This window comes from Brachycentrus maculatus, unplaced genomic scaffold (assembly GCF_059751285.1).
Source record: "Brachycentrus maculatus isolate JH-2025_06_01 unplaced genomic scaffold, ASM5975128v1 h1tg000534l, whole genome shotgun sequence".
NCBI classification, from domain to species: Eukaryota; Metazoa; Arthropoda; class Insecta; order Trichoptera; family Brachycentridae; genus Brachycentrus; species Brachycentrus maculatus.
In genome coordinates, this window is record NW_028281280.1 from 229894 (window position 1) to 256784 (window position 26891).

General features: G+C 44.8%; 1 protein-coding gene across 1 annotated transcript; it reads right to left on the bottom strand.

Moving 5' to 3' along the window:
• Tnks (tankyrase) lies at nt 1-26208 on the bottom strand. The gene is made up of 22 exons (XM_088272956.1): nt 25906-26208; nt 22555-22779; nt 21762-21857; nt 21477-21684; nt 19829-19973; nt 19321-19429; nt 18073-18188; nt 17444-17626; nt 16946-17069; nt 15295-15450; nt 14355-14604; nt 13497-13662; nt 12269-12488; nt 10641-10873; nt 9366-9581; nt 8358-8479; nt 6983-7143; nt 4789-4934; nt 4040-4262; nt 2768-2894; nt 686-842; nt 1-211 (listed from the first exon to the last, which is right to left on the bottom strand). The coding sequence occupies exons 1-22, from the start codon at nt 26096-26098 to the stop codon at nt 143-145; spliced, it is 3645 nt and encodes a 1214-aa protein (XP_088129082.1). The 5' UTR covers nt 26099-26208; the 3' UTR covers nt 1-142.
• Between the last annotated feature and the right edge of the window lie 683 nt (nt 26209-26891).

The window sequence follows — 26891 nt, forward strand, 5'->3', positions numbered from 1 at the left end:
GCGCGACGGGTGCGGGCGTGCTGGGGGCCGACTTGGGCAGGGCGGGGGGGTGCTGCGCCCTCGGGGCGCCGCCAGGCGTGGCCGGGGCGCTCCGGGGCTGCGGGGCGGTCGGGGGAGGCGCCGGCGGGGGCGGAAGCCGGTCTCAAGCGGGCTGGTCGGTGCCCTCTTCCGGGCGGACTATCTGGTAGGTGAGCAGGTACTCCGGGTAGGCCTGGGGTAAGAAAATTGTAAAAATATACTTATTTTTATTGAAATACTTAGAAGAAGAGGCTTACTCAAACACATCACTCAGTAAGTAGTTTGGTCAACGGTGAATTCTAGTAGAATAATACCTAATAGCAGAAGGCAGTGTATTCAGCATTCTGGACACATGTCCATGAGAAAGCCCTGATCTCAGACAAGCCTCTTAAATAGAGGCTTGTCTGAATAAAAGATATAAAGCCGATAAAATACAGGCTTGCTTGAGTAAAAGCTTGTGAGACAAGCCTCTTGAATAAAGGCTTGTCTGAGCAATAGCTTGCGATACCAGCCTCTAAAATAGAGGGAATAAATCTCTCTGAATAGAAGCAGCGTGATGGTTATTCGTAAGTTAAGATTTGGACACACTCAGATTTTTTAAAATAAAAATCTAGTCAGTTGATGCCTCCAGTGAATGCTTCCCACTGCCAGCAGTCAGCAGTCTTACCTGTTCCCCCCGATAGACCACGTACTCCGGGAAGGAGAGGCCGCCCTGCGAGGGCCGGCCGGCCACCGAGTGGTGCCCGGGGGGCGCGTGCGCCATCTTCATCGCGCTCAGGAGCACGAAGGAGCGGCCGAGGCACACCCGGCACAGCAGCAGCTGTCTGCAACACACAAAGACGATCGTATATAAAGTGATCATTAAAATACCCAGACTGCCATATTCTTCTTCATCTATGTTGAGATATAAATTGGCCATATTTCTTTTTGTTGATATAAAATTAATTTGTTCGGGATACTTCAGCCGGTGAAGATCTCAGAGGCGTTATGAGGTGTGGAGAATTTCGACACCCCTGTGATGATTGGAGAATTTCGACACCCCTGTGATGATTTGAGAATTTCACACCTCTGTGATGATGGGAGAATTTCGACAGCCCTATGATGATAAGAGAATTTCTCAAACTCGTATGATGATTTAAGAATTTCTACACCTTTATGATGATGGGAGAATTTCAACACCCCTGTGATGATTTGAGAATTTCACACCTCTGTGATGATGGGAGAATTTCGACAGCCCTATGATGATAAGAGAATTTCTCAAACTCGTATGATGATTTAAGAATTTCTACACCTTTATGATGATGGGAGAATTTCAACACCCCTGTGATGATTTGAGAATTTCACACCTCTGTGATGATGGGAGAATTTCGACAGCCCTATGATGATAAGAGAATTTCTCAAACTCGTATGATGATTTAAGAATTTCTACACCTTTATGATGATGGGAGAATTTCAACACCCCTGTGATGATTTGAGAATTTCACACCTCTGTGATGATGGGAGAATTTCGACAGCCCTATGATGATAAGAGAATTTCTCAAACTCGTATGATGATTTAAGAATTTCTACACCTTTATGATGATGGGAGAATTTCAACACCCCTGTGATGATTTGAGAATTTCACACCTCTGTGATGATGGGAGAATTTCGACAGCCCTATGATGATAAGAGAATTTCTCAAACTCGTATGATGATTTAAGAATTTCTACACCTTTATGATGATGGGAGAATTTCAACACCCCTGTGATGATTTGAGAATTTCACACCTCTGTGATGATGGGAGAATTTCGACAGCCCTATGATGATAAGAGAATTTCTCAAACTCGTATGATGATTTAAGAATTTCTACACCTTTATGATGATGGGAGAATTTCAACACCCCTGTGATGATTTGAGAATTTCACACCTCTGTGATGATGGGAGAATTTCGACAGCCCTATGATGATAAGAGAATTTCTCAAACTCGTATGATGATTTAAGAATTTCTACACCTTTATGATGATGGGAGAATTTCAACACCCCTGTGATGATTTGAGAATTTCACACCTCTGTGATGATGGGAGAATTTCGACAGCCCTATGATGATAAGAGAATTTCTCAAACTCGTATGATGATTTAAGAATTTCTACACCTTTATGATGATGGGAGAATTTCAACACCCCTGTGATGATTTGAGAATTTCACACCTCTGTGATGATGGGAGAATTTCGACAGCCCTATGATGATAAGAGAATTTCTCAAACTCGTATGATGATTTAAGAATTTCTACACCTTTATGATGATGGGAGAATTTCAACACCCCTGTGATGATTTGAGAATTTCACACCTCTGTGATGATGGGAGAATTTCGACAGCCCTATGATGATAAGAGAATTTCTCAAACTCGTATGATGATTTAAGAATTTCTACACCTTTATGATGATGGGAGAATTTCAACACCCCTTTGATGATTTGAGAATTTCGGCACCCCTATCATGATAAGAGAATTTCTCAAACTCCTATGACTATTGGAGAATTAATCTTGACACCCCTGTGATGATTTGAGAATTTTGATAAGAGAATTTCTCAAACTCCTATGACAATTTCGAATTTCGACTCCACAATGATGACAGGAGAATTTCGACACCCCTGTGATGATGAGATGATTCCGACACCCCTATCATGATACGAGAATTTTGACACCCCGATGATGATTTGAGAATTACAACACCCCTATGATGAAGGGAGAATTTCGTCTGGGCGGGCTCACCTGTGGCAGGTGTAGCAGCTGCGGTCCTTGTGGGCGGGGCATCCGGTGCCGCCGCCTATCCCGTACACGTACTGGTTGCTCTTGGAGGAGTGCTCCGCGAAGTAGATGCCCGCCCCAAACATCCCGCCTGAGAATCAAATACACAGGATCAATAATTGGGACCAATGAGGCAAAGAGAATAAACACCACTCTGTCTTTGCACGCCTCCAACAATCTTCATTCTCTTCCACATTTATACATCTCCTCATACATTACCCTTATCTGCACCCGATGGTGCATAGGGTACTGCATCATATAAAGGCAGTGTTATTTTGAACGTTAAAACATGAAGGAAAGGTGATCAGCCCTCCGCTTCAGGTACCTTCTTCTTCTTCTTCAAACCATTATCTGCACCTGATGAAAGACAGGGCACTAAATCATATAAACGCAGCGTCATCTTGATCGCTAACGCATGAAGGAAAGGTGATCAGCCTTCCACTTCAGGTACCTTCTTCTTCTTCTTCAAACTCCTATCTGCACCCGATGCATAGGGCACTGCATCATATCAAGGCAGTGTTATCTTGATTGCTAACACTGATCAGCCCTTCGCTTCAGGTACCAGTCCAGGGTAATAGACCTCCAAAATGGTAGCCGAGCATGCTGACCACTACAATACAAAGGCGGACAAATGATAACTAAATAAAACTAGCTAGTCTTTTTATCTCACCAATAGATGTCTCTAGTGAAGTCAAACACTCTGTTTCGAGTTCGATAAATATATATAGAAGTTCCAAGAATTTGAGTAGTGTGTGGATATGTCATAAATCCTTGTACTGTAATGGGCAAGCAGAATTTTCTTAGGCAACTAAAAAATCGCTCACTTCTTTCAAGAACGTCATAAATCAAAAATCGTCAATTTTCAGTTGTGCATGTTTTCGGAATGCCCAGAAAAGGTACTATATCCCAGCAAAAGCGGCATATTTTTAACTTAATATTTACCCGCTACAGGGCAGAAAGTGTTGTGTTTGCATTTTGAAGCAAAGGTATTGTTTAATTATTTTTTTAAATATACTACTAATTTTTCAAATGGAGAAAAAACCTTCAGGTTTTGCCTAAAAAGATCAGTTGCACAGTAAAAAGTCAATAAGCGGCTTGATATTAATTTTTTTAATAGATTGTATTATATTTTTAAACTTTAAAAACGTTCTCATGAAAAATCAAGTTTTTTGATTTATGACGTTCTTGAAAGGAGTGAGCGAAATATTAAAAAAATATGTAGGAATAATTAAATACCGAGGTAGGCGTGTCGCTCGTCAAAGCCCTTCTGCACGATGGCGTTGATGAAGGGCGAGCCGTGGAAGAGCATGCGCTCGTGCGCGGCGGCCAGGTCTCGCTGGCCCGGCGCCCCCGCCCCCGCGCCCGGCTCTCCGGGGCCCGCCGCGGGCGCCTCCTCCGCGATCTCGCGCCGCCGGTGCCGGTAGCGCTCCCACAGCCGCCGGTTCTGCACCTTCTGGATCTGGAACCGGGAGAGAGCTATGAGCCCAGAGCAACTGATCACGGGGTACTTGCGGAAATCTTCTAGTACACAACCATGATACACGATTTACCCACAACGAAGGTTCGATAGTCCCAAGACAACCCTGAATATTGAAACTGTGTGTTTTCTGAGTAAGCGGCAGCTCAAACGCCACACGGTGTATATATTTGGCAAGGTTTCATAATATCCTTTACATCAGCTAGACAAAAATATAGAAATCTTCTAGTACACAACCATGATACACCATTTACCCACAACGAAGGTTTGACAGTCCCAAGAATTAACAATAAAGAACTTCACTAGAGACATCTATTGGTGAGATGAAAAGAAGCTTTTTATTGAGCAGAAACTCTTATATTAGTATGTAAATGCCCAGACTTCCATATTCTTCTTCATCTTTGATGAGATGTCAAAAAATAATGTTAATGTTCAAATTGCGGTGTTTCGCAAGTCCTGGTAACCCAAAGGATATTTTGAGGACTTGTCGGGCCGGATGGCAGCTCACCCGGATGACGTTATAGTGCGAGAAGAGCCCCCCGGCGTGCCCCGAGTCCCGGTGGTTCCTCACGGAGGCCTGCATCTCCGCCTCCACGGCCACGAACTCCGGATCCTCGCGGCTCAGCTCCGCAACCATGGTGCCCGCGTACCAGTCTGGGGACCAAATAATAAATCAATCACAACACTGTGAGTGCGTCCAAATACCTGTTCACAAATCTGGGTCTCAGTTATTAGGCTAGAAGGAATGTGTATTTGATGAGGCATTTCTATCCATTGTTGCGCGGTACGATGGATAATCCTGAAACTATCCGGAGCATCGGTCTGTATGTTCCCGATAGTTAGCTAAGACAGCGTCGGCATGGATTGTTTCCCATTCCTATATACAGGAGCAACCTGCCGATGGTTATGCCTGTAGGAAGAGCTACCAGTTCTTCCAGGGTATGCTCGGCTACAACAGTCTAGAGACTAGAAGAAATGTGTATTTGATGAGGCATTTCTATCCATTGTTGCGCGGTATGATGGATAATCCTGAAACTATCCGGAGCATCGGTCTGTATGTTCCCGATAGTTAGCTAAGGACAGCGTCGGCATAGATAGTTTCCCATTCCTATATACAGGAGCAACCTGCCGATGGTTATGCCTGTAGGAAGAGCTACCAGTTCCTCCAGGGTATGCTCGGCTACAGCAGTCTAGAGACTAGAAGGAATGTGTATTGGATGAGGCATTTCTATCCATTGTTGCGCGGTATGATGGATAATCCTGAAACTATCCGGAGCATCGGTCTGTATGTTCCCGATAGTTAGCTAAGGACAGCGTGGGCATAGATAGTTTCCCATTCCTATATACAGGAGCAACCTGCCGATGGTTATGCCTGTAGGAAGATATGCTGAACAATACCTGTTCCATGTGCCTGAGGGGGTATTCCCATAAGGGATTCTTCTACATCTTTAACAAGAGTCTTTTTGCTTACTTTTAATATATACACCTTGAATATTGTTTGATATGTATATATAAATCTTTTTTGTTGAATAAAATTTAATTGAATTGAGATTAATCCAACCGTAGATGGGTATTGTGAACTCAATCATAAAACGTCACGAGATTGATCACATATGTACAATATTTTATGTATTAAACGATTGTCAACATTGAAGTATGGTAATACAACCTCATCATTCATACAATGTATACTAAATTTGACCTGATGATGGAATGGTTATTACTGCTTCTATTTACATAGAAGCAGAGGCATACGAAGAAAACACTTAGTAGGATATTCGTTTGAAAATGCCATAACTAGGCGAAACAATTATCACAATATTAATTTTTATGTTTTTTAACAATAAAGTACAACTCAGTCCTGAAGAGGAGAAGGTGGACATGTTTGGGACGTGTCCTTAGAATGCCACCTGAGAGCATCAACCCCTCGTCTCTCTTCTTCTAACCCCGAGGGTTTCGGCGCCCATTCACCGACTATACTCGGCGGAACTTGGAGACGCCGGACTGACCTGGGAGGAAACCAAGGAGATGGCGCGTGACAGAGTGACTTGGAGACGTCTCGTGTTGGCCATATGCTCCACCTAGGGAGCGAACATGGAAAGAAGAAGAAGAAGACTAAAAAAATCTGTGTTTGATTTAAAAATCAATACATAAACTTAGTCGAAATGCGATCTCTCAGAAGAATGTGCGACAAAACGATGTATGATAGATGTGCGAATAGTGAGATAAGGAAGGAATGCAAAGCTGAGATAAGCATTATCCATCAAATTAAGAAAGGTGTGTTGGGATGGTTCGGACATGTGGAACGAATGAGTGAGGAAAGAACGGTAAAACAAATTTATGAGGCGAATGTTAGCGGGAAAAGAAGCAGAGGAAGACCGAGAAAAACATGGCACGATCAGGTATGCCAAATACTTGAAAGTGGTCAGGTTAGGAGTCGTAACAATCGGCGGGTATGTATGAGGAGATGCATGAACGTGGAAGAAGCGAAGAATGTTTGCAAGGACAGAGTGGTGTGGCGCTCTATTCTCTCTGCCTACCCCTGCGGAGAAGCGGCGTGATGGTTAGTTAGTTAGTTACATAAACTTAGTAGGAGTATTGATATAATGAATACTATTGCTACGGTGAGTCAGGTCAGGAGTGGGAACAATGAGCGGGCATGTATGTTTGCAGGGCCGGATGGGTGTGACGGTGTGTGTTACCTGGCGCGGCCTGGCGCTGCTGCAGGGCCCTCATGATGCGGTGGCGGTGCCCGTAGGCCGCCACGCCCACCTGCTTCAGGTCCTCGTGGCTCATCTCCGACAGGATGTCCAGCGTGATCTGCTCGCGCTCCAGCAGCTCCTCCAGCAGCCCTAGCCCCAACCTGCACAGAGAAACACATAAAGCATTTTAAAACACACAAAAAACGGTACTAAAGGTGTCTCATCAAGGAGAATATGGTAGAAGTTTCTAGTAAAGAAAATGATAGATGTCTCTAGTAAAGTTCTAGTGATTCAAGAATAATCATATAATTTTAGAGTGAAAAATTCATATTATTTTTTGACATCTCATCAAAGATGAAGGAGAATATGGAAGTCTGGGCATTCACGGGGCTGGCGACCGTCATAGGCTGGTTCAAGTGATCACTTTACACACGTGTAACATTCACCAATTCTACCCATTATTGACAACCACACTACTCAAATTCTTGGAAGTTCTATATGTATGAAACAATTTTGAAACATTAATTCTTGAATCACTAGAACTTCACTAGATTCTAGTGATTCAAGAATTAATGTTTCAAAATTGGTACATATATATATGGAATTTCCAAGAATTTGAGTAGTGTGATTGTCAATAATGGGTAGAATTGGTGAATGTTACGCGTGTGTAAAGTGACCACTTAAAGCAGCCTACAATGGTCGTCAGCCCCGTAAATGCCCAGACTTCCATATTGTACCTCATCTTTGATGAGATGTCCCTATATGGCACCTCACCAAATCTCAGAGAAAGAAAGTGAAAAGTTTTGAAAATAGGTGAGAAGAACCCAACAGCTCTTCATACTGGACGTCCTGAAGAGGAGAAGATGGACACGATTGGGACATGTCCTTAGAATGCCACCTGAGAGCATTAACCCCTCATGTCTCTTCTTCCAACCCCAAGGATTCCGGCGCCCATTCACCGACTATACTCGGCGGAACTTGGAGACGCCGGACTGACCTGGGAGGAAGCCAAGGAGATGGCGCGTGACAGAGTGACTTGGAGACGTCTCGTGTTGGCCATACGCTCCACCCAGGGAGCGAACATGGGAAAGGAAAGGAAATTTTGATGCCTTCACCGATTTCTTTGATGGAAAGAAACAAACACAAGACGCGACTTCAGTTCAGCCGGCCGCTTTGGAAATTCCCGCATTTTTTCCTTGAAGAACATTGGTTGAAAGCTGTCCCACCGCATGCCCAGACCTGATACAGAAGCATCTAGGCTTCCTGACAGATCTGCTCTTGCTAAGAAATTTTAAAACTAAGTTGCGAAATTTATTGAAAATGTGAAACAATATAAAAAGAACATGGAAAGGCGAAGGTAGATGTCTGGACTTACCCCTGCAGGAAGGCCCGGAGCCCGTCCGCCTCGCCTGCGGAGGCCGCGCCAGCAGCCTGGCCGCACTCGGAGCGGGGGCCGAGCGAGTAGCACACGGACCCGGAGCCCCCGTGAGAAGACAGCTGCGGACAAACGTCAAAAGATATCGTTTTAAATCATTGTTTTTAAACCCAATTTGAGGTTAGTTTTAATTGTATGTAAAGAAAACACGCCATTCATATATCGCTCACTCCTTTCAAGAACGTCATAAATCAAAAATCGTAAATTTTCAGTTGTGCTTGTTTTCGGAATGCCCAGAAAATGTACTATATCCCAGCAAAAGAGGCATATTTTTAACTTAATATTTACCCGCTACAGGGCAGAAAGTGTTGTTTTTGCATTTTGAAGAAATGGTATTGTTTAAATATTTTTTTAAATATACTAAACATTTTTCAAATAGAGAAAAAAACCTTTTACCTTCAGGTTTTACCTAAAAAAGATCTGTTGCACAGTAAAAAGTTCAATAAGTGGCTTGATATATTTTTTTAATACATTGTATTATATTTTTAAACTTTAAAAACGTTCTCCTGAAAAATCAAGTATTTTGATTTATGACGTTCTTGAAAGGAGTAAGCGATATGTACAAAGTGATTTTCTTAATTTAATCAATTGATTCGGCAGTCACATTTGGTAGAATCTATCCATTTTCAATTAAAGTTTTTCTTAGTAAATACCACTGTTTCTTAAAATCTACTGTGACACGTGTTTCCATGCATTCCGCATCATTTTCACATACGGTGTTTGAAAATGATGCGGAATGTATGGAAACACGTGTCACAGTAGATTTTAAGAAATAGTGGTATTTACTAAGTAAAACTTCAATTAAAAATGATTTTCTTATGTTTGAATTTTGGCACTACATCGGTATAGCGCCTGACAACAATGTGTTGACAGATTGCTTTGCGGGTGGGTCTATAGTAAGTAGGGGAGTGGGGGAGGGTGGGAGTATAGTGGAGGGGGGTGTCTCACCGGCAGCGAGAGTGTGATGGTAGAGCCGCTCGGCATGGTGACTGTCTCCTGCGGCGCGGCGGCCGCGGGCGGCGGCATCGCGGCCACGGCGGGCGGCGGCGCGGCGCCGCCCACCATCGCGTCCTTCAGCAGGCAGCGCACGTCCTCCGCGAGGCTCAGGTCTAGCGCCGTCTGGCCCTCCTGGTTCTTCAGGAAGGGGTCCGCCCCGTGGGCCAACTGTGTCGGGGCCGAGCAAATATCATTAATAATATATGTATCTTTGGACGTGTTGCGCGTCGCAACGAGGATAGCCTGGAATGACTAGTTGTGATGGGTAGCCTGGAGGGAAAGAGAGGGAGAGGAAGATCCCCACACGATGGACCGATCAAATTAAGGCAGCAGCAGGCACCTCGGTGGTCGGAGCGCTACGTGCAGCGCAGTCAAGGGATAACTGGAGAAGAGTCATTGCTTCTGCAAGGGTCACAACCCTCAGCAATGAGGAATAAGACGGAAAAGAAGAAGAATATATGTATGTATCCAAAGGATCCACAGCTGGTAATCGACCACGCAGGTATTTCTAGTCAGTCCACAACTCCATCAAGCTTCCCGCTGGGAAGTGGCGTGATGGTTAGTTTGTTAGTTAATTTATGGAGATATCACGCGACCCTGTTTAACACCTCTAGTTAGTTAGTTAAGACGTACCGGCAGAGCGCAGAGCTGCGTGCGGCTTCTTTGCGCGGCCTTCGCTTTGTGTAATATACCACTTGGAATGGGTATTCCGAAACCGGTAGTCATGAAGTAGAGTTATCAAGCGGTATTGCACAACGTGAGTGGGAATGATAAGGAGAGTGTCAAAAGTATCAATTTACTGTATGAAAATTTGAATTCAGTGACATTACGCGTCCCTGTTTAACACCTTTATTTAATTCGTTAAGTTACGTTAGTTAGTTATATTAGGTTAGGTGAGTGTTATAAGTATCATTTTACAGTGTGTCTTTAGTTGGTTGGTTGGGATAGGTTAGGTTAGGAGATGGTTAAAAGTAAGAACCTAAAATCTGGCGGTGTCAAAAGTCTGCGTAATCGGAGGGCATGTATGACTAGATGTATGGATGTGAATGAGGCGAGGAGTGTATGTCAGGACAGAAGAGTGTGGCGTTCCATCCTCTCTGCCTACCCCTGCGGTAAAACGGCGTGATGGTGATGGTAGTAGTAGTAGTAGTAGTAAAAGCAACAATTTGCATTCGGCGACATCGCGCGACCCTGTTCAGCGCCTCTAGTCGGTGAGTCGGGACGTACCAGCAGCGCGCAGAGCTGCGTGCGGCCCTTCTGCGCGGCCTCGTGCAGCGGCGTGAAGCCCCACTTGTCGGTGGCGTTGACGGAGGTGCCGCAGCGGATGAGAAGCGCGGCCACGTCCGCGTGCCCGTAGGAGGAGGCGTTGTGCAGCGGGATCAGGCCGCCCTTGTCGCGCGCGTCCACCTCCGCGCCGCGCTCCACCAGCCACTCGGCCACCTCCAGGTTGTTGTAGCCGGCTGAGGAGAGAGAGAGACACACTGATGATGAGCAGCTAGCTGGACTCCTTCCACAATACTCTACACCTCTATTTTGGATCTGCCTCCGTAATGTAATGGTCAGCACGCTCGGCTACCGTTCTGGAGGTCCCGAGTTCGATTCCCAGGGGGGGTCAGATTGGTGTGGCGTTCTATTCGCTCTGCCTACTGTGAATTTCGGAGGCATGGCCTTATAGTCTGTAAAATACAGTGTGAAATAAGTAGATGATAGATGGCAGACTTTCCTCCATCTGTTTGGAACAAGCTCTTCAGTATTTTGTGCACATCGCTAGAAGGAATGATGACCGCCTCGAAAAGTTGAGGGGTCTAAAGTGGGAGATGGAGTGGCCGAATCAAGGCTGCCGTGAGGTCGGATGCAGTGTGGATAAGGGTCCGTAGGGGCAGAAGAGTGAATGAACACCCTCCGGAGCCAGATCTTCAGTCCCAGGCTAACACTAATCACAGTGTCTCTTGCACGGAGTAAGTTACAGACAGAAATAACACTGCTACTATATGGTGCAGTGCCCTATGCACCATTGAGTGTGGATAAGGGTCGGTAGGAGAAGAAGAACGAACAACCTCCGGAGCCAGGAGGTCAGTCCCAAGCTGACACTAATCTCAGTGTGGTGCCTCGGCTGGCCCTGACCACCATAGACGAACTGGATGACAAACCATGGACTGCCGTGCAATCGTGAACAGCATGACGTCACCACGCCTTTATAAGCAAGGACGAGGCGAGGTACTTCCTCTCTCGTCCCAAGTCCCTTCAGTACCTTCAGTCGCCCATTCACCGCTTATAAAATTTGTAACATTAAATAAATTTTGTGAATATAAACCTAGTACTAAAATCTGTAAATCTAAGTTATTTGTAAGCTTTATAATAATAATAAAATAAGAAAACCCTTATCCGCACCCCAATGGTGCATAGGGCACTGCTTCATATGACCACAGTGTTATCTTGATCGTTTACACACGAAGGAAAGTTGATCAGCCCTCTGCTTCAGGTACCAGTCCAGGGTAATATTGAATAAATATTACAGTGAAAAAATCACTTATATTTATTTGACCCCCCTGGGAATCGAACCCGGGACCTCCAGAACGGTAGCCGAGCGTGCTGACCATTACACTACAGAGGCTTTATAAACCTAGTACTAAAATCTGTAAATCTAAGTGATTTGTTAGCATAATCTTTGTAAAAAGAAAAGCGTGAATCATTCAAGTAAGATTAACTATTTATTCTTTCAACCATCAATATGAATGCAACTTCTGAGGAGATAGTGGAGACATGGATGACACTTACCCACATCGGGTAATTACGTCTCCAAAACAGTGTTTCTATCCGTTGAGAAAGCTACAGAGTTAAGGCTTGGGGCGTACCGGCCAGGTGCAGCGGCGTGGAGTTGCGGCCGTGCGCGTCGCGGCAGTTGATGTTGTGCGGCGTGAGCAGGCGGCGCAGGCGCGGCAGGTCGCCCCGCTTGGCGGCCTCCAGCAGCGCCGCGTCCCCGCGCAGCAGGTCCGCCGTCTCCGTGTCGCCGTCGCGCGTCAGCTGCAGCGCCGTCAGCCCGTCGCGGTTCCGCCGCAGCGGGTCGGCTCCGTGCTGACGGAGAAAACACCAATCAGTAACCAGCAGGTATGCAGATTTTGTATGGAGGATCACGAAACGCCTCTAAACCGCCTGGGCGAGAGAAACGCGGAAAGGCTGATTTACTAAAAAGATGGTCGGGCAGGCTCTGGAATCTTTGGCGTCCACCCCAGATAGAAAAAATCAACTTGTCTGGGAGAATACGCCCCTGTTTTTCAGGCTGAAATGAGCGCAATCATGGAGTGCGCCCACATGAACCTATACCAATCATACTATGTATAACAAAAAGATCTACATCCTCTCGGACAGCCAGGCGGCGCTTAAGGCCCTAGGCTCCGTTGCGATAAGATCTAAACTAACCCATGAATGCATAGAGGCTCTAAACCGCCTGGGCGAGAGTAACGCGGTAAGGCTGGTTTGGGTGCCCGGGCATTGTGGTGTCAAGGGCAGCGAGGACCAATGGGCCCTGAGCTCATATGCGGACGGACACTCAGCACTATCAAGTTTAGTCTGAAAAACTGGGCCATGGACAAGAGCCAAGAGATCTGGTCCAACAGCTCAGGGATGAAACACGCAAAGGAACTGATCACAGGGTACTCGCGGAAATTCACCACAGAAGCTCTAAAGCTTAGCAAAAAAAACAAATAAGGATCCTAACCGGGACCTTGACAGGACACTGCAGACTGAGGAAACACATGACAAAAATTGGACTACATGACTCCCCAGTATGCAGATTTTGTATGGAGGATAGCGAAACGCCAATCCACATACTTTACAATTGTGACGCACTCGCTCACAAACGAAGTCACATCCTTGGAGGACCTCTACTGGACTCCGAGAAGGTGAAGCTCCTACCACCAAGACAGGTCTTGAGTCACATGACTCATGTAGGCCTTGGCAGTGAGCTGTAATACAGAGGGAAGTCACAATAGACCTAATATGGTCGCAGTGACATAAGGGATGCAAGATCCCTTGACCCCCAAAGGAAAAAAAAAATAAAGTGAAAAAGTTTTGAGTGATCACCTTCAGCAGCAGCCTGACGATGTCCGCCTTGCCCTTGGCGGCCGCCTCGTGCAGCGGGGTGAACTTCCACAGGTCGGCCACGTTTACGGACGCCCCGGCGCGGACCAGCAGCTCCGTGACCTCGTAGTGCCCGTACGAGCAGGCGTTGTGCAGCGGCACCAGGCCCCTGCGGACATAACGACGTACAGTCTTCGTTCTTCCGATCTAGACAGCACTGCGTCGATGAGACGCAGTGCTAACTAGATACACAAAGATGATATCTTCTGCAAACTCTCGTCCGCACCCGATGGTGCATAGGGCACTGCGTGTGTGTTATAAAAGCGGTGTTATCTTGATCGTTAACACATGACGGAAAGGTGATCAGCCCTCCGCTTTATTGTATAAATATAAGAGTGAAAAAAATGACCAATATTTATTTGACCCCCTTTTGGGAATCGCACCCGGGACCTAAAGCACAGTAGCTAAACACGCTAACCATTACACCACGGAGGCGGACATATAATGATGTTTAATTAAGGTAAATTAATGTTTGTATTAGATGTAATATAAGTCCTGAGGAGGAACAGCAAGCGACCCTAGGCACTGACCTTTTGTCCTTAGCGTGCAATGTTCTTTACGGCTCCAATACACCAGAATGTCTCGCATCTTATTGAAGAAGATATAAATAAAGAATTAAAATAAGTCCCGAGGAGGGACACCAAGCGACCTGAGCCACTAAAGCTAAGACTAGCGACACTGACCCCTTAAGGGTCCTTGGCGTGCAATGTTTTTCACTACCCCAAGACACTAGAATGTCTCGCATCTTATTGGATAAGATATAAGTTAAGCCCTGAGGAGGGACGCCAAGCGGGTACTGACCCCTTGTCCTTGGCGTGCACGTCGGCGCCGTGCTGCAGCAGCGCCTCGACGAGCCGCAGGCGGTTGTAGCCGGCCGCGAAGTGCAGCGGCGTGCTGTGGCGGCCGTCCAGGTCGCGGCAGTTGACCAGCGCGGGGCGCGCCCGCAGCAGCGCGCGCGCCGCCTCCGCGTCGCCGCAGCGCGCCGCCTCTAGCAGCCGGCGCTCCGCCTCGCCCGCGGGGCCCCCGGCGCCCTCCTCCTCCGCCGCCCGCTCTGCGGACACGCACAATGTCACCAAACAAACAAAACAAAAACAATTTTTAATGGTGAAATTTACGGCCTCAACCTGAGGTTTTGAGCTTTGGTGAGGTGCCACTAAGCAAGAAACTAGCAAGTTTTGAAAATAGGTGCCTGAGGCGAATACTGGGTATAAAGTGGTATGACTTAGTCAGGAATGACGATGTGAGGAGAAGAACTCAACAGCCTCTCATACTGGAAGTCCTGAAGAGGAGAAGGTGGACATGGTTGGGACATGTCCTTAGAATGCCACCCGAGAGCATCAACCCCTCGTGTCTCTTCTTCCAATGTCCTCTAATATTTATTCAATATTACACTGGACTGGTGCCTGAAGCGGAGGGCTGATCACCTTTCCTTCGTGTGTAATCGATCGAGATAACACTGCGTTTATATGAAGCAGTGCCCTATGCACCATTAGGGTGCGGTAAGGGATTATTATTCGATTATTTTTATTATTATATTGTGATATAATTAAAATATTTACTTTATAGGGGGGTCGTAAAAGTTTTCTTAACTGCGGCCGCATGTTGAATCAGATAAGTGAATGTGGCCTTTTGAAATAGAAAGGTTCCCCATGCCCGCTCTAGACTCTACTCTCTCATAACCACTATCTCCGCCCGGCCAAACCCTCGATCCTCCCTTCCGAAGCGTCGTGAGGCGCGTTACCTTGCAGGAGCACAGAGGAGCCGTCGCCGGCCTGCCCGGCGGCGGCGGGGTCGGCTCGGTGCGCCAGCAGCAGTCGGCACGCTGCGGCGGCGTCGCGCCGCCCGCAGCGGTGCAGCGCCGTCTGCCCCAGGCCGTCTAGGATGTTCACCTTGGCGCCTGCGCAAACAGAGGTTCCTTTAGCTGGCCAGATAATGAGGACACTTGATATTGAGAATACCTATCAAGGATGCTTCGGGAGTATATTAAGATGCTTAATGGTAGGGACTGACCGAGCATTTCGCCGGGGGCTCCGACTACGGACGGAGCGCTTGGCTCGCTGTGCTGACTATACGAATTCTCACATCGTAACGTAACAAATGGCTACGGTCAGTCCCCATCACTAGGCATATATTAACTGGATCCACGCGGCTCGCATAACCGTTTGTGTTTTTACAAGACATGCCCCATACGCGGCTGACATAAGCGTTTGTGTTTTCACTTTGCTCCAAGTTTCCAACCTCAGTTCAACTTGGAGGGATTTTTTCATGGTGTGGAACTTTGGATAAAATAATACGTCAATCCTCGGCCTTATGACATCTGTTGAAATATCTGACTAATAATTTGTAATATCACAAGGATAAATAAAACAACAGATCCCAGATTTTTCTTGCGGTCGGTAATTAGTCCGCGCCATAATCATGCCCTATATCTGTCTCACTCTCGACGCTACGCATCGCCAGTGGGTAAGAGTGACACACGATGCGTGCTTTGATTTATTTATGTTACGATCTAATTTGTTTATATTACGATATATTTCAAGAATAATGTAACACATGTGTTATATAGAGTACCAAAAAGGCACAATGAATCCCATTGAACGTTTTTGTTTAGGAAAATAAATCGTTTCATAACTAAATACATGATAAAAGTAATAATTTAAAAAACGGCGAAATACAGCCGCGCACGAGCGTCTCTTAGGAACAAAGTTAACGCGTTTAAAAGGTTAAGGAACACTCACCTTGTAATTCACTGCTTACTTTGTGAGGTATTTAACCAATTTAAAAAATAAATATTACATTACAAAGATTAAAGAAAACACTTGTTTTTTACCACTTGACTTTTATTATAGACTACATGTTTCAGAAGTTAAACAATGTTATGTTTAACGTTTTGCTAGTAATTATTTTTCAGAATTTGCAAATCACATAATAGATACTAATCACTCATTTCACTCTCATAAATTAAAACTATTACACCTTGTTCCATATAAAGGCCAAATTAATTATTTAATAAACTATTATTAGAATTTAACCTAAATTCTAATAATAGTTTATTAAATAATATATTGTTTCAAAATTCTTCACCTTTGCTTTCCATTTTTCCTTTGTTTTCAAACTCTGCCCCTTGACCAACCCCCTCCCCCTAACTTTCCCCTCTCCTTATTTATAGAACAATTTTATATTTTATATTTGAGTTACTATACAGACCTGAATGATGGAAGTTTAACTTCTGAAACATGTAGTCTATAATAAAACTCAAGTGGTAAAAAACGAAGTGTTTTCTTTAATCATTGTAACATGTCTTACCACAAAGTTAATTTTAATATACAAAACTATACTTTGGGTGTATGTTGAGGATGCTTTGGGTATGATTTGGGATGATGAAGGGTTACCGTTTCGCAGGAGGAGGTCCATCACGTCCAGGTGGGAGTGGTCCGCGGCGATGTGTAGGGGCGTGAGCAGCTCGTTGTTCTTCTCGTTCAGCCTCCCGCCCTTCCGGATCAGGATCTCCATCACCTGACAGAGACCATTCACCAAGTTAATACATCTTTCTTGAATATTAAAATCCATATATATATCTTTATAGCGTCTAAGACTAGTTACTTCTCAAACTAGAATGATTAAGACTGATTGGTTGTCAAAATAAGATGACTAATACTACTTGCTTCTCAAACTATGATGACTAAGACCAATTGCTTCTCAAACTATGATGACTAAGACCAGTTGCTTCTCAAACTATGATGACTAAGACCAATTGCTTCTCAAACTATGATGACTAAGACCACTTGCTTCTCAAACTATGATGACTAAGACCAGTCGCTTCTCAAAATATGATGACTAAGACCAATTGCTTCTCAAACTATGATGATCAAGACCAGTCGAGGACCGACCTGCTTCCTCTTGGGGTGCTGGCTGGCGGCGGCGCAGTGCAGCGGCGTGTCGCCCGAGTGCGGGTGCCGGAAGGCCACCACGGGCGGGGGGGCCGCGGGGGCACCGCCCGCGGGCGCCGGCGGTGGCGAGGGCGGCGGGGAGGGGCCCCCGCCCGCCGGCGAGCCCGGCCGCGCCTCCGACGACTGCAAAAAAAGAAGATTTATAAAAAAAATATGTGTATGGAAAGGCTAGGGGGGGGCGACAAGATAAAGAGTTGACGCATTCGTGGAAGCCTGGCTGTAACAGGCATCAATAGTAAGGTAGGGGAAAGGCAATTGGAGGTGGTATGGGCACATAGGGCGCAGAGAACCTGATCATATTGTGAACCAGGCAATCGCCATAGAAAGGCATCTAGGGGAAGGCCAAAGAATTCATGGATGCTGCAGAGAGATAACATGATCCCAAGGCATGGCCTAGGTGACGCTGTATATGACAGAAGGACCTACAGCCTGAGGGTGAGGAGAGCTGACCCCGACAGCCTACAAAGACGATAAGTTGGGATGGAGCCAGGAAGAAGAAAATATGTATATATAGAAATGATTCCTCGTCTCTGTTGAGACATCAAATATAAAAATATCAAAATAATTACCTGCGGGGGCGCCGGCGTCAGCAGCATGCCGCAGGAGTGTCCCGAGAGCAGTTTCTTTACTCTGGCAACATCGGCTGCCCGGCACGCCTCCAGCAGGCAGTGCCCTCTGTACTCCACTGGAAGAAATCACAGATAGGTTCATCATCTGCGCTCGGCACACGGTCTGTGTCAGCACAGACGGTGTTGGCACACAGTCTGTGCCGGGTCGGATAGTACTAGGCGCGGGTTTGTTCATTCATACACAGTTTGTGCTAGCTTATAGAGATACCATAGCGCATTTGGCAGTGTGTTCCTGGTTGAATAGTGCTTGTAGTGCATATTGCACACAGTCTGTGCCGCATTAAATAGTGCTTATAGCATATGGCACACAGTCTGTGCTACATTGGACAGTTCTTTTATTGCATATGGCATACATTATGTGCCGCATTGAATAGTGCTTATAGTGCACATGGCACACAGTGTGTGCCACATTGAATAGTGCTTATGGTGCGTATGGCACACAGTCTGTGCCGCATTGAATAGTGCTTAAAGTGCATATGGCACACAGTCTGCGCCACATGCTACTTCTTCGGCAACATCTGTGGTTGCATTTATTAAGGTATTTTTTTTATTAGCAGAGTCCTTCATGACCTTCATTTCCATATTCTTCTTCAACTATGTTGAAATATATATATATTTTTTTATATAAATGACTCCTTCGTGCGTGTGCCTGTGTGCGAGTGTCTTGTGTGTGTGTGTGTGTGTGTGTATACGTGTGCATCTGTCTGTGCGTGTGCGTCTGTCTTGTGTCTGAGTGTGTCTGCGTCTGTCTTGTGTCTGAGTGTGTCTGTGCGTGTGTTTATGTACGTGTGTGTGTCTCTGTGTGTGTCTGTGTCTGAGTGTGTCTGTGTCCGAGTGCGTCTGTGATTGAGTGTGTTTGTGTCCAAGTGCGTCTGTGTCCAAGTGCGTCTGAGTCCGAGTGCGTCTATGTCCGAGTGCGTCTGTGTCCGAGTGCGTCTGTGATTGAGTGTGTTTGTGTCCGAGTGCGTCTGTGTCCGAGTGCGTCTGTGTCCGAGTGTGTCTATGTCCGAGTGCGTCTGTGTCCGAGTGCGTCTGTGTCCAAGTGCATCTGTGTCCGAGTGCATCTGTGTCCGAGTGCGTCTGTGTCCGAGTGCGTCTGTATCCGAGTGCGTCTGTGCCAGATTAACGGCTTCTCGGCGTATGGCAGTCGGTAAGATGAGTACAGAGAGAGGAGGGAAGGGAACGTACTGGACAGGCGGTCCTGCAGGTCCCGGGTGGGCGCCACGTCGATGGCCGACTTCCCGTGGCAGTTGAGCTGCGTCGGGTCCGCGCCCTCCGCCAGCAGCAGGGAGCACACCTGCGGAGAGAGCGAGGAGTCACATCGGAGCAGCGTTACTAGCCGGCTCGGCTACTTCCACATCATCATCCTCACAGCAATATTTATTATTATTATTTTTTTTTATCCTTTTAGGTAAAACCTAAAGGTTTTTTCTCCATTTGAAGATTATTTAAAAAAATAATTAAACAATACCTTTTCTTCAAAATGCAAAAACAACAATTTTATGCTCTGTAGCGGGTAAATATTAAGTTAAAAATATGCCGCTTCTGCTGGGATATAGTACATTTTCTGGGCATTCCGAAAACATGCACAACTGAACACTGACGAGTTTTGATATGTGACGTTGTTGAAAGGAGTGAGCGATATATGCTCCACATAGGAAGCGAGCATGGTTCAACTAATTACGACTTGACTTACCTCGACGCGGGATTTGCTGGCCGCTTCATGTAGAGGAGTAAATGCCCAGAGGTCGTTGGCGTTGACGTTGGCGCCGTGCTTGATGAGCAGCTCCGTGACCTCCAGGTGGCCGTACGAGCAGGCGTTGTGCAGCGGCACGAGGCCCCTGTAACGCCAGACAGAACAGGTCAGTGGGAACGATCGTCGGAGTGAGTGGGGCAAGTCGCTGGGCAGGTGAGGTGATCACCTCTTGAAGCACTGCATCGTAAGGGATAATAGATAACCTATGAAGATGTAAGGCACTGCATTGTTTCGATTACGCAACTCTTAATTTATTTTTTATTTCAAAATACATATTTAAATAATACAAAATACTTGGTAAATATACAATCCGCCTTCATAGTGTAATGGTCAGCACGCTCGATTACCGTCCTGGAGGTCCCGGGTTCGATTCCCAGGGGGGGTCAAATAAATATAAGTGATTTTTTCCCTCTTACAATGATTAAAGAAAACACTTCGTTTTTTACCACTTGAGTTTTATTATAGACTACATGTTTCAGAAGTTAAACTTCCATCATTCAGGTCTGTATAGTAACTCAAATATAAAATATAAAATTGTTCTATAAATAAGGAGAGGGGAAAGTAAGGGGGAGGGGGTTAGTCAAGGGGCGGAGTTTGAAAACAAAGGAAAAATGGAAAGCAAAGGTGAAGAATTTTGAAACAATATATTATTTAATAAATTATTATTAGAATTCAGGTTTTTTTGGATTTCTAAATTTTCAAGATAATTCATTTATATTTTTCACTCTTATATTTATTCAATATTACCTTGGACTGGTACCGGAAGCGGAGGGCTGATCACCTTTCCTTCGTGTGTTAACGATCAAGATAGCACTGCGTTTATATGATGCAGTGCCCTATGCACCATTGGGGTGCAGATAAGGTTTGAATATACAATACATATCAAATATATATTTGTCGGGTTGTGGTGCCGTGGTTAGGGTCGCGGACTCTTGAGTCAGAGTTTCTCGGTTGGAACCCACTCTACCACAATTTGATACCTATTTCTAATAATGAGCTGCTTAGGCTCACCAGAAACAGTATGAAATTGAAATATTTGTGTTAATCATAAAAACACAAATATTTCTCTTTTAAAAAAAAAATTAAAAATAATAATAACATTTCTCTAATAAAGTAGATACTTGTGTTTAGAGAAGGAGTTCCTTTTACACTTATTATATTTTTTTAAAACAAAGTAAATTAAAATTAAATTAAAAATAAATTAAAATTAAAAAAAATCATTATCATTAAATGAAAAAAAATGTCTTTGGAAGAGAAGGTCAGTCAGAAAGCGTAGATGCTTCTGCATCAGATCTGAGAATGCGGGGGACAGGTTTTTAAAGTCACACACTGTTGGAGATAAAAAAAAAAAAGTCCTAAGGAGGGACGCCAAGCGACCTGAGCCACTAACGAGTGAGGAGGTGAGCACTGACCCCTTGTCCTTGGCAAAAAAAACGTCTTTGCAAGAGAAGGTCAGTCAGAAGGCCTAGATGCTTCTGCATCAGATCTCAGAATGCGGGGGACAGGTTTTTAATGTCGTACACCGTTGGAGATAAAAAAAAGTCCTAAGGAGGGACGCCGAGCGACCTGAGAGGAGGTGAGCACTGACCCCTTGTCCTTGGCGTGCACGTCGGCGCCGCGCTGCAGCAGCAGGCGCACGGCGCGCAGGCGGTTGTAGCCGGCGGCCAGGTGCAGCGGCGTGGAGCGCCGCCCGTCGGCCGCGTGGCAGTTGACAGCTAGCGGGGTCAGCAGCGCCCCCAGGCGCTCCTCGCACCCGGCGCGCGCCGCCTCCAGCACCTCCTCCTTGCGGTACTCGCCTGCAAGATCGCACTGTCAGTATGGATGGAAACTAGGGCTTGTCTATACAGCTAGACGGGTGGTCTGTGCACCTCACCTGTCAGCACGGGCCGGGTGACGGGGTCCGCGATGTCCAGGGCCGTCTTGCCCTCGGTGTTGCGTATGTTGGCGTCGGCGCCGTGCTGCAGCAGCACTGGAAGGAAGCGCAGGCAAATCATCATTAGTGACCATGAGGTATTGGGGCGTGCAACAACAGGCCACGCGTCCATTCACTCGTGCGCAACTGGCCATTCACAAATACGCAAATGACCATAAACACATGCTTAAATGACCATTCACTCATGCCCAAAGGACCATTCACACATGCAATAATGACCATAACCATTCACACATTCGCAAATTACCATAAAATCATGTCTAAATAACCATTCACTCATGCCCAAATGACCCTTCACTAATGCCCGAATGATCATCCGCACATGAATAAATGGCCATATGCATACATATGCTAATACACCACTCACACATCTGCAAAGAACCATCCACTCATAATCCAAAATGTTAGGGACAGTGAGGTAGATATATGCACCGATGCACACGTCCAGCTTGCCCATTCACTCATACCATCCACTCATGCCCAGATGACCCTACACTCATGCCCAGATGACCACCCGCACATGCCCAGATGACCACCCGCACATGCCTAGATGACCACTCATATATGCACGCACAGTAGGTATACACTCACTGATGCACACGCCCAGCTTGCCCATTCACTCATGCCATCTACAGATGCCCAGACGACCATCCGCACATGCGCTAACGACTACTCACGGATGCACACAGGATATCGTCCATCACACAGAATGAGGCAGTGGGTACACACTCACCGATGCACACGTCCAGCTTGCCCTTGGCGGCCGCCTCGTGCAGCGGCGTGTAGCTCCAGTTGTCGCGCGCGGAGGCGGGCGCGCCGGCGGCCAGCAGCAGGCGCACCACGTCCGCGTGCCCGAAGGAGCAGGCGTTGTGCAGCGGGTGCAGGCCCCCGTCGTCGCGCGCGCCGATGGAGGCGCCCGAGCCCAGCAGGAACTCCACCACCTCGCGGCGCCCGTACCCTGCAGGGGGGACACACTCGAGTCAGATGGGAGTGTGGCAAGTCAGTTGGGAGCTTGGCAAGTCAGTTGGGAGTGTGTCAAGTCAGTTATGAAAGTGTGGATGATAAGTTGGGAGTGTATTTACTGGCCAGATGTAAAAGTGTTGTGAAATGGTAAATTTTGAGTATGGCAGTCAGTAGTGAAAGTATTATTTTTAGCTACTAGCTAATAATACCTTCTACTGCCTTCACCGGGGCCCTTCTAGAAACTTGGTGGTGGTTTATGTATTCACAGTAATTCACAGGAAAATCAGGGTACAATTTTATTTCACATTTACTGTGAATTTCACAAAATTTTGTTCACCGATGAGGCACATTTTGCATATTGTTTTCTGACATCTCATCGAAGATGAAAAAGATAATGGAAGTCTGGGCATTTACGGGGCTGACGACCGTCATAGGCTGGTTTGAGTCATCACTTTACATACGTGTAAAATTCGCCAATTCTACCCATTGTTGACAACCACACTACTCAAATTCTTGGATGTTCCATATACATGAACCAATTTTGAAACATTGTTCTTGAATCACTAGAACTTCACCAGAGACATCTATTGGTGAGATGAAAACAAGCTTTTTATTGAGCAGAAACTGTTTTATTTTTACATAAAAAGATCTGTCGCACAGTAAAAAGTTCAATAAGCGGCTTGATATTTATTTTTAAAACATTTCATTATATTTTAATAATAATAATAATAAAACCCTTATCCGCACCCCAATGGTGCATAGGGCACTGCGTCATATAAACACAGTGTTATCTTGATCGTTTACACATGAAGGAAAGGTGATCAGCCCTCCGCTTCAGGCACCAGTCCAGGGTGATATTGAATAAATATGACAGTGAAAAAATCACTTATATTTATTTTACAACTTTAAAAACGATCTACAGAAAAATCAAGTTTTTTGATGTATGACGTTGTTGAAAGGCGAGAGCGATATATGGCATAGATTCCTAGATAAATAATTCATTTAAATATATTTATATTCATCAGACAATGTCTGCCATGTGAACTGAATAACAATGAAGCCATTAAGAACTAGATCCTTCTTTGCGCAACATTTTGAGTGTGTCCAAATACCTGTTCACAAATCGTTCACTCCTTTCAACAACGTGATATATCAAAAAAAAATTTCAGAAGAATGTATTTAAAGTTTAACTATATAATACAATGTATTAAAAATAAATATCAAGCCACTTATTGAACTTCTAAGAAAAATGTATGAAAAAATAGTCAAAATATATAAAATATGCAGCGTGATTCAAACGATGAATGCAGTAAATGGCGATAGAGAAACGATGGATGTGATCTATTTTTGTATGAAGTGAATTCGGGGTAGAAGAAATAAACGACACATCCGGGAAAATGATTATTCAAGGAACGATAGATAGAGGTTTGTTGGGTAAACACTCTGTTTGATAATGTCCTAAGAAGAGGAAACGCGTCAAGTATTAACGTATACATAAATAAATGTAGAATTCAATCCAATAAACCGTGTTTTATTTTGGATATATTACCCAACAATTCAATATGGAATTCTACCAACTGTCTGCAGTTACAATAATTAAGATAGAGGTTTCACTGTACTAATGTGCAAAGGCAAATAGCCGCAAGTTAAAAACAGTAGTTTTGAGATAAACCAGTTTATAGTCAACTTAAAATTATGCTTTTTGCCAACACATGTTGCTCACTCCTTTCAACAACGTCAAGGTAAAACCTGAAAGTTTTTTCTCAATTTGAAAAATATTTAGTATATTTAAAAAATAATTAAATAATACCTTTTCTTCAAAATGCAAAAACAACACTTTCTGCCCTGTAGCGGGTAAATATTAAGTTAAAAATATGCCGCTTTTGCTGGGCATTCCGAAAACACGCACAACTGAAAATTGACGATTTTTGATATATGACATTGTTGAAAGGAGTGAGCGAACTGTGGATTATCTACAACTAGGAGTAACGACGTGGAATTGGCTGGGTGAAGTGATCACTTTACACATTGCTTTTGAACGGATTTACAGCGTTAAAATATTTGTGTTGAGATGGTTTGGACATGTAGAACGAATGAGTGAGGAAAGAACGGTAAAACAAATTTATGAGGCGAATGTTAGCGGGAAAAGAAGCAGAGGAAGACCGAGAAAAACATGGCACGATCAGGTATGCCAAATACTTGAAAGTGGTCAGGTTAGGAGTCGTAACAATCGGCGGGTGTGTATGAGGAGATGCATGAACGTGGAAGAGGCGAAGAATGTTTGCAAGGACAGAGTGGTGTGGCGCTCTATTCTCTCTGCCTACCCCTGCGGCGAAGCGGCGTGATGGTTAGTTAGTTAGTTAGTTAGTTAAAATATTAGGATCACACGACTGATTCCCATCACAAAATTACAGATATATTTTTTTAATTTTTTTTTGCAATTAAATGTCTTTACAAAATCTTTTAAAAAACGTCCGAGACATTACTATCAATCATTAGAATCCTAACTGTCCATCAAACCTCCTCCCTCTACCTCCCTCCCTAAACTCCCTTCTTCCTTTGCCTTCCTTATTATCATCAATTTGTAATTTATGTTGTTTTAAATGTTCAAGCACTATCTACCCTCTGATTGCAAACAGCTATATATGGTATCAAACGCTTTGACCAATATCACTAGTCTGTTTTTGGTTGGTCGGAAGATATTGCTTTTAGCAATAAGCCCGCAAATGTACTTATTTCTTTTCTGTACATGAGTTCAAATAAATAAAAAGTAAGCCCACTTTAAAAACATTCAGGAGATTCTCTTTTGAACGTAAATAAAAATGACATTTGACACGATTTAAAAAACAGATTTTTAATACAGAATTGTAAGACATTGCGACAAAATTCTATTGCCAAATTTCAGGTAATTATCCGTTTATTGTTTAAAACAAAAGAATCACAACATAAATTACCTTTCACTAAGTTAGGAAGGTCTCGGATGACATTTCCTAATGCGAAATGAAAACAAATAAAAGTGACGTTTGAAAGAAAAAAACGGGTGTTTCACGGGATGTTTGTGGTGATTGGGGTCACAAATTTTGTGACATTAATGAATTTATTTACTCCTTTGTTTATTTACCAGCGGCAAAGTGTAGAGGTGTTGATTTTCGTCCAGCGGTGTCCCTGGCGTTGACTGTTTGAGGTGTAACCAACTTTTTGACCCGGACTATGTCGCCAGTTTTGCACGCCTCGAAGAGCTCTCTGAGCGGATCCGTGGGGGAATTCGGCAGGGAATCCAGTGTGGACGCCAAAATCGAGCGGCGGCTCGACATTTTGCTATTATAACGTTATTTACGACATCATATGTTCACGGCGGACACCAGCGAATGACAAAAAAATATTGCAACTGCCGTTCTGTTGCGCAACCTGATTGGAGATGTACAAACTTAATAGAGAAATGTTTTTAAAATCTGTGGTTAAAGAAAGCGTTCTATTTGTCAATGTGATCATTTAAATCAGATGCTGGACCAATTTGTTGATAAGGTAGATCTTAGGACGCGGGCGAGACTAAAATGACAATGGGCAGGTCATGTTGCAAAACCGGGAATAGATAGATGGATATCCAGAGTTCTGTGGTAGAGATAATGGAATATTAAAAAAAGGAATAGGCCAGCCCTAGAAAATATGGGCGCTTTTGCATTACACGAAATTTTACTGTTCGGCAGAATTTGACTGTCTAACTACGAAGTTTGAGAGTTTAGCGTGATCAAGTTCACATGCACCGATCGAGCGCATCGATCCGAACAAGTGCACAAGCCAATTATCCGTGACAGTAAAATTCAGTGTAGTGCTCAAGCGCTCTACGTATGGGTGGATGAAATTGTCCCTGTCTCGAGTAGTAAATGCAAACGCCCGAAGAAGAGGAATTTGGGGAAAAATAGAAGAGACTTACATCCAGCAGTAAAGAGAGAAAGAGAGAGAGATTCACATCTATACCATGGCTTTTGATGTGCCTATGCCGGCCTATGGCCGCCTCCGTAGTGTAATGATTGGCGTGTTTACCTACGTGCTGGGTTCGATTCCCAAGGGGGGGGGGGTGAAAATAAATATCCATAAATTAACATT

Excerpts from the sequence above, each read along its gene's own strand:
- Tnks (XM_088272956.1), bottom strand. The coding sequence starts at position 26,098 with ATGTCGAGCCGCCGCTCGATTTTGGCGTCCACACTGGATTCCCTGCCG. Across the intron at positions 14,605-15,294 it reads CTCCTCTGTGCTCCTGCAAG|AGCGGGCGGCGGAGGAGGAG; the intron begins GTAACGCGCCTC and ends GCGTGTCCGCAG. Across the intron at positions 4,263-4,788 it reads CGCACTATAACGTCATCCGG|ATCCAGAAGGTGCAGAACCG; the intron begins GTGAGCTGCCAT and ends TCCCGGTTCCAG.